Source organism: Gadus morhua, chromosome 2 (genome assembly GCF_902167405.1).
Source record: "Gadus morhua chromosome 2, gadMor3.0, whole genome shotgun sequence".
Lineage (NCBI taxonomy): Eukaryota > Metazoa > Chordata > Actinopteri > Gadiformes > Gadidae > Gadus > Gadus morhua.
Window position 1 is genome coordinate 8,070,367 of NC_044049.1, and position 9,210 is coordinate 8,079,576.

The 9,210-nt window shown below is 45.1% G+C and overlaps 1 protein-coding gene across 1 annotated transcript; it reads right to left on the bottom strand.

The window, feature by feature from the left end:
- Positions 1–569: 569 nt before the first annotated feature.
- On the bottom strand, positions 570–6,921 carry rdh8a (retinol dehydrogenase 8a). Its single transcript, XM_030346992.1, has 6 exons — positions 6,468–6,921; positions 4,270–4,431; positions 3,593–3,772; positions 2,999–3,092; positions 1,794–1,977; positions 570–1,624 (listed from the first exon to the last, which is right to left on the bottom strand). Exons 1-6 carry the CDS (start codon positions 6,571–6,573, stop codon positions 1,397–1,399), a joined length of 954 nt encoding a protein of 317 aa, XP_030202852.1. The 5' UTR covers positions 6,574–6,921; the 3' UTR covers positions 570–1,396.
- Between the last annotated feature and the right edge of the window lie 2,289 nt (positions 6,922–9,210).

The following is a 9,210-nucleotide window of genomic DNA, read 5'->3' on the forward strand; positions in this document are numbered from 1 at the left end:
CACACACACACACACACACACACACACACACACACACACACACACATACAAACAGGCAGGCATCTGTGCGTGCACAGAGAAATACGAAGGGCATCCACAATTGAATTTGCTATTACGAATGCCTCCGAGGTGATCCACATAGGGCTTGCACAGGACAGGATTGTCCACGCGGTCGTCCGAGCTGCGTTTTAATGGAGGCATCACAGGACACAGACACTTTGTTTCACGGCAATTATAGTCGCTGTCTGCGACGCCATCCATCTGCGTCTGGCGTGCTCGCAGCACTCCTATTCTCTGACATAGTCAGCGGTCAGAAAGGGATCTCTCTATTGTCACACGCAATCTGAGGACTTAACTCGCTACTCCACATTTCCATGCTCATAAAGTAAATTCCATCACATTACTATCGTGATTATGCTGGCTCATTGCCTCCTGACGGCTGGGTACAATGAAATACTGCCCCCATCTGGTGATTGGAGTGTACTTGAAAAATAAAACGTTGTGGCGGGGCTTTTCCAACATTGTTGGACTGTTCTATGTAGAATCCTATAGAAAACATTCAATTGAAAGTAATTCAAAATTGTGTTTATTTCGAAAGCAAGTTGTTACATTTCAAATTAGATGCTCAATCCACCTCTCTCATAATACTTTTAAAAACAACACAAATTCAGCTTATTTAAAAAGAAATGAAAATAAAGATTTAACAGCAGTTATGACTGTGTGAACAATATTTTGCTTAGTCAACACTATACTTAAACTAATAAAGAAATACGTAATTAAAAACACAACATGATAAGCTATATATATTTAATTTTTAATTCCTGTCAGGGTCTTAGTATTTGGTTAAATACAACCTCTCTTAATATGGTTTCAGTATAATTTAAATCTATTCTCTGTAAATTTGTCTGATTTGTGCTTAGTCTTTTTTTGTCCACAGGACTCATAACTTATTCTCTGTGTGCTATATTCTAAAGCATTTACAGTATAATATTCAGACGTCTCACGTTGTAATGAATAAGGCACAGATTCATCGTAATTATACAAGTATCGCTGCAATGTATGTGACTGTGTGTGTGGGTTTGTGCATAGGTGTGTGGGTGTGTGTGTCCATGCGCAATGTTTGTGCATATCTGTGCATGTATTTCGCATTGAGGTCATTCTGCATTACCACACCGTCTTTGACAATCTCTGTGCAATTGTGCGTGTCGTCGGTCAGCATCTCTCGGACAAATCCCCCCCACAAATAAAATGATATTTGATCACTGGCAGTCTACCTCGTTCACCCTCACACCCCCTTCCAGAGGGAAAGTTCCGGAATCGGTCATCGTCGTCGGCAACGGCGTTGGCAACGGGTGGGTTAGGGGATGGGGAGGGGGGGGGTCAGGGTGCAGCGATCTCAGTTGGGGGAGACGGTGCGTCGCCGCAGGCAGCTACAGGTGAGGCACTTGAGGATGCTCATGGTGATGTGCATCAGGGGTCCTAAGTTGAAGAGCAGGTTGTAGAAGGTGTTGACGGACAGGCCGCCGGTCTCGTCGGCGTACTTCAGCGCCACGATGGGCGTGTACAGGCTGTTGGTGAGGTTCCTGAAGCGCGGGCTGCTGGACTCGATGACCTTCTTGGTGCACTGCGGAGACGGAGGGGGACGGCGTGAGGTTTGCGCTCGAGTTGTCGAGTTGAGACAGACAGGAAGGTATGGGAGATAGATACCAATTGGAATCACTCAATCGCGTTCCTTTTCCATTGGAAAGACAAAAAGGCTAATCTTTGAAGGGAAACATATCTGGTTCACACACCTTGGCGATATCTTCCGGTGTCTGGCCCATCGCCTCGAATATATCAATGGAGGAGGGCAGGTACACGTCTTTGAAGTAGCGAACTGTGTCTGCATCGACGCCCGGGAACTCCATCTTCGCCACATCGGCCATCATCTTGGTCTCGAATTCCGTGTGGACCGGGCCGGGCTCGATCATGGACAACCTGAATGGAGAGGGGAGGAGAAGTAATAATAATAAAATAATAATAATAAATAATAATATAATACGTTGATTTGATACAGCGCCTTTCTCACACTGAAGGCCGCTTTACAGATTCATGAGAACGAGAAGTACAACAACACCAAAAAAACAACAACATATACAGTATATTATGCTATATACAGAGGGTCTATGCAGTGGTGGAAGAGGAGGAGAAGTGTTCTAGCAACAGAATGGTCTTGAGATGGGCTTTAAAGAGAGGGAAGGAGGGACAGTCACGGAGGGATTGAGGAAGGGAATTCCAGAGTTACTGAAAGACCAGCCACCTAGGGTAGACAGTCTGCTGCCGGGGACAGAGTTGGACAGAAGTGCTGGAACAGCCGGGAGAGTGAAGCACTGTTCAATCCCACTCAAATTTGAATGGGAACGTCTCCAACTCCTGAGCTCCACCAGAGACCTCAGGGTCTGGGCTTATAAGGGAAACGCTGCCCTTCGTCATTAGTTGAAGACTGCTCACACAGAATCCAGCAAGAATGATGAGACATAAAATCGTTGAAGGTGAAGGCTAGCTACTCGTCCACCGTAAAATAATATATTGTTATTTTTACATTGATTGATTTCAACCCAGAAAGAAACGCTTGGAAGACGCGCCCTGTGCGTTAGACACTGTAGTGGAAGCGACATAACAGATCAGTTTGAAAGATCCTTCCCTCTTTGGGAATTCCAATGGCCAGGTTTTCCACCTGATTATTAACCATATCACTCATTCAACCTGCTAAATTAACCGATCTCTTTGCAAAATAATAAATTGTACCCCTTTTGCCCTTCCCTGCTGCTAACCTTCGGACCAAAAATAAAGCACAGCATCTCTCTGCGAGCGATAAGGAAGATTCCCTCCTTTCCATCTTGGCTCCGAAAATCTCTCTAAACTTTCTGGACCCACACACTCTATAAAATACAACAAACAAAATGCACATTCCATGAGCTATAGGAGCTATAGGAGAAGCAGAGGAAAAGCCACTGACCTGACGCTGAACTTCATTAGTTGCACGGCCATGCACTCACAGAATCCCTCCATGGCGAACTTAGAGGCTGTGTAGACGTCATTGAACACCACTCCTAGAACAACAACAGATGTTGTCACTGTCTGCAGCCCCAGTACTTACTTAGCAGCAGCAGGCACGGCTTGGTGGAAAATAGTGTCAACAGACCAGATGATTGAGATTTCATACATGGAGGGAAAAGAACGGAGGCGGAAAATCTGTGACTGGTCAAGTACTTGATCTGGTGAACCAAAAAGCAAAGCTATTTCAAGTCAAAATGAAAATGTACATTCAATATAATGGGAGGATTCACTGCTTTCAGAAAGTATACCCAAAAAAACAAAACAGTTGAGGTCATTCTAGCGTTTGAAAACACTCACATGTTTTTAAATAATTAAGGGACTTAACAGATACTTCCCACACACACAGACACACAGACACACAGACACACACACACACACACACACACACACACACACACACACACACACACACACACACACACACACACACACACACACACACACACACACACACACACATACAAAATTGTCCCTGCTCTTCAAATGCGAATACCTTGAAGTCCCATGACACTGCTCATGACGATGATGTGTCCCGAACGCCTCGCTTTCATATCGGGCATGACCTCTTTGATCATGCGCACCACGCCAAAGAAGTTAGTCTCAAACACTTTCTTCATCTGGTCTATGCTGATGCTCTCCACGGGCCCCAGAATGCCCACACCTGCATTGTTAACTGTGGAGAAAACACGCAGGAAAAACAGTCAGTGGCTTACAAACACCGTTTGGATCCTTCTTTGTATTTCAGGCATCGAATTGTATGCCCTATAAAAATGCTTTGCTTTTGCACTTTGTCGCATGCGGTCACTTTATATGTTAATAAAAACAGGTTATGAAAGCGAAATCGGATGCTGCAACTCCGATTGCTGCCACCAGGTGTCGCTGTGGGACTGAGCAAGTAAGAATCTGTGGGGGGCGGGGGGGGGATTGACTGTCCGGTGTATGTAAAATTGGTTGTCAGGATAGGGAAGAAAAGCCTTTTTATGTATGCATAGGCTTTTGAAACATTTACATATCTATCTATCTATATTTCATAGAATGATTGGAAAAAAATGGTATGTAAAAATGTTTCCCAACACACTTGTGGCCCTCCCACAGATGGCATGACAGGGCAGATTATAGGACCAAAGTCCGTGGTTAGTACAGCTGGGCTTCCTATCGAGTCCCACTCACTGAGGATATCAATATGGCGGTCCTTGACGCTGTTTATGCACTGCGAGACGGAGTCGTCGCTGCACACGTCCAACGGGTGCAGCGTGAGGCTCTTCCCGAAGGTGTCCCCGGCAGCCTCCACCAGCTTCTCCTTCTTCTTCAGGTCCCTCATGGTGGCGATGACTGGGCAGAAAGGCAGAGGGACAGGGAGTCATGAGTCATCGAGTAGGGTTGATGATCCTAGACATATGAGACGCTATAAAACCGTGAGGCGATGAGCTCTATCTTGGGCAGGGCTTATTTTGAACTCAGATTCAACTCAGAGTCAAGATTGTGTTTGTGACATGCACGTGTGTTGGAAAAACACACACACGTGCATTCATGTGCACACACAGACTCGCACAAACACACAAATCGCACACACAATACACACAGACATTTGTGTGCACACACAGACTCGCACATACACACACACAGACACACACACACACACAGTCACACACTCACATAGATACACAAAAAACACACACACACTCACACACACAAGCACATACACACACAAGCTGGAGAATGCAGGTCCGAATGTGACTGTATGTTGGCTCACCCAGCAGATTTTAGAGACCACACTATTGAATTCCTTTGAACTTTAGCCGCCTGGCAAATCTACCAATGCACGTGAGGCTGTTATCTATTATCTGCTGTGATGGCAGCTATCAGCACATTGTTGACCCTTCTCTCTCTCTCACTGCGTTTACAGTTGCCCTGCTCAATGTCCTGTGTGACCTTATCTCCTAAGGAACAGAGACGGTGCTGTTACACAATGGGCCATCACCAGCCGGGTGTAAACAACTACTTAATCACACGTTGATGGGAGAACAGTTGTTTTTCTTTGTCGGTTGAAACTTGATACTCCCAATAGAACCTATGTCAAGAACAAAGATCCCAATCAAAATGCACAGACAGCACTGAGTAGTTAGTGTAATCTAGTTATTTGAGGATATTTGTATTTTCTTTCTTGTGGTTTCATGTTGAGATAATGGTAATAGGCAGTGATACATGCCAGTTGCTTAATTTCCACTCCAACTTTTCTGTCTCAGACACCAAATTGGCCACGTATTTGAGGGTTTGCATAGGCAAAGAGTTTGTAATGATTACAAAATCCAACAGAGAGTCCATGGAACAACATGGAGATTTAGGCTATGTATCCAGTAAGAGGCGAACAAGAGGGTCATTGTTCTTCTAGCTCCTGGAGGAATTATTCCTGGGCAGCTTAAACATTCTTGTAGGAACCACACTGCATTGCATGCACGTTTTTAGAGCTGATCTGAATCTGGCTGCTATAGGCCACTCATTAAAAATCTCTGGGCGATGCAATAACTCATTTCTCGCGGATTTCCTAATGTAGTCTCCATAAGTAGTAACGTTGATCACTTCATCTGCTCAGTTGGTGTTTCCTGGAACAGGTCAAAGTTCAGCGAGAATTATTCGACTCAGAGCAGTTTTAAGGGAGCAGTAGTTAATCGTCTCGTTCCAATTCACGGCAATGGCTCCCCAGAGTCGAGTACCCCCCCCCAAGAAAAACACGTACAGAAAAAGCACTTAACCCTATGCGACGATATGAACTTTCTAGTGGGGCGAGATCCGACCCTTAACTCTTGTTGAGCCCCGATGAAGACTTCAAACAAGTCTTGCGTTAGAGTGAACCTTCGCTTGTACAGGTCTCAAACTTTGTCCCCCTTTCCACACTCGCTCCAGTGAAGGAACTATAGGCACATTAGGCACGGCACTAAACCAGAGCAGCAGTCTACAATTCAGTGCGATAAAGAGGTCTTTGTGCGAGAGAAGTCACTTGAAAGAGAACTGGCAGCAGCGTCTTTTATGGTCCCCCGACTGGCTAGAGGCATCCTTGCACAGCCGTAGCCAGCCCAGGAAACTGCGCTTTTGAGCTGATAATGGTTGAATCAAAGGAGTCCCAAATCCGAGTCCTCACAATAGGATATGGTTTGATATCGTTAGGGTAGCGCTGCTATATTGCAATGCTAGTAATAAATGAGGTATTAGCTGTGAGGCAGGCATGCGACCATATGGGGATTCTTAGACCTAGGATTGAACTCAAAATAAGTTGTGAATGCGTTTTTAAACGAATTGCATGCCAAAGAAACATTAACACACCCCAACTTATCTACGCAAAGGAAAAAAGGTAAAGGAGGCGCATTTACCATGGTAGCGCTTCTTTTCATCTTTGGCCAGCGTGACGGCGATTCGTAACCCGATGCCGGAGGAGCAACCGGTGATCAACACAACTTTTTGCCCACTGTTCGCCATGACTTGTCCAGAAAGGCGGTGTGTTTTAGTAGCCCAGTCCTCTGCTTCTTATGGTTGCTGCTTGGGGAGACCGATCACCGACCTTTAAAAAACTAAAGCGGATCATGTAGTACAGCAGCCATGTGAGCGCCTAATTCCCCAGTCACATGCCCCCTATGCTAAATCAATAAGAAAAAGAAGCTGCATCTTGCAAACACGTTTGACAAAGAGGTTTACATTTGATAAGGGGCCGCCTGCTCTCACGTTTTTCGTGGTTAATCTCTGAGAACTGCGTTCTTCTTGCGCGCATGTGAGAGGAGCCGAAGAAGAGACTTCGTGGGGCATAGTGCGTGTCTCTTGCGTTGCGCGTCGGTCTATTTACAAATGTGGTCGCATTAACAGTGCACAGGATTTAGTAACGGATACCGTTTCTTCCCCAATTTTTTTATTGATCAACCAAATATTAAATAAAGTAATACATTAGTAACATATAACAGGGGCTAATCCATTTAAATTGATTGAAACACTTCTGCGCCGCAAATCGTTTAAGAAGTAAATGTGTATGTAACCAAAGTAATCATTACTTTCCTGAGTCAAGAATGTTGCAAAATCAGCCACTACTTTTTATATTTATTTACGGAATTATACTGCCATCTGGCGGTAAGAAGTGTTACCGCGTAGAACCAAATCTGGCTCAAATTAAATACTTACTATGGAATATATAACCATTTTCATTTTTATGTTGCTTTTGATTTCATAGTTACAAGTTACACCAGAACTGTTAAATTATTAAATTATATCCTAATTATAATCTAAATTTAACATGCCACTACTGTAATGATGACTTTCTATTTTTGTCCAGATTCCAACTGCTGTTACTAAATGTTTGTAATGTGATTATGGGATCAAAGTATTATAGTCGAGTTAGTTCATAACATTGTGTCACATTGCCCAGTGTACTCACATAGGGTGTCGACACACGCACGCACACACACATACACACACACACACACACACACACACACACACACACACACACACACACACACACACACACACACACACACACACACACACACACACACAAGCACACCCAAACACATGCATGCACACACACACACACACACACACACACACACACACACACACACACACACACACACACACACACACACACACACACACACACACACACATACATACACACACACACACACACACACACACACACACACACACACACACACACACACACACACACACACACACCCTTGTGTCCACAGACACACACACTCTCAAATACACACACAAGCACACATAAACATACGCACACACACACACACACACACACACACACACACACACACACACACACACACACACACACACACACACACGCACACACACACTCACACACAGGCAGGGCCAATCCACTAGGAGTAAACCTCTCTTTTTTCAGACCTCGGTTTCATTTGAGGGCAAACAAAGGTTATTTATGTCCTATTCTATTGCCAAGATGAGCTCTCTGTGACGGTTCTTCATTTCCATCCTATAAGTCCGAGAGCAGAGATTCTCCCTTTGGGAATAGGGCCTGGGCCTATCCCAGCTAGGGTGGAATTCTGGCCATATCCAAAAGGTCAACAGGCTGAAACTTTGGTCTGTTGGCGAAGTGGACACGCATTCAGCCATACTCTCATTACAACACTTAACTGTTCCCCCCCACACACACACACACACACACACACACACACACACACACACACACACACACACACACACACACACACACACACACACGCACACACACACACACACACACACACACGCACACACGCACACACACACACACACACACACACACACACACACACACACACACAAACACACATGCATGCGTGCATACACAGACAGAGACACACACACAGACACTAAGACACAGACACACACACACACACACACACACATTCAAGCACACACACAGACACGCACACACACAAACACACACACACACACACACACACATGCATGCGTGCACTCATGCAAGCCACATGCTCAGCTTAACAATTTATACACTTAATAAAATAATCAAGCTCCTTCCTTGTTCCCTCTGTCTTGCAGAATATTTAATCAGATCCAAACTGATATCAATCTTAATCATCCTTCCCGTGCTCCACGGTTTATACCCTTCGTTTCTTCTAAATAATTGATCAAGTGAGAGTCCAAAGGGGGAAGGCTGTCACAGACACAGATGTTGCTAATGGGGCTGAAGCGAGGGCAGGGGGCTGTTCAAGGCCTTTCTCCCATTGTGCCTGGGGAGAGAGTGGACAGGTGTGTTTGACAGACATTTGGTGGAGGAGAGAGTGGCCAACAATGACAACAACTAGCTCCCAGCTATTGCTGTGGAATTCCAGGGGAATGACCGACACACACACACACACACACACACACACACACACACACACACACACACACACACACACACACACACACACACACACACACACACACACACACACACACACACAGACGCGAGGAGATACCGGGAGAGTGATGTGGAGCAGAGAGTGTGCAAGTCTGTGCATGTCATCCCACGGCACGCAATTGTTCTGCTTTTCGAGCCCCGAGTGCTAACCTAATGTCTCCTCTGTCAGGGTTTTT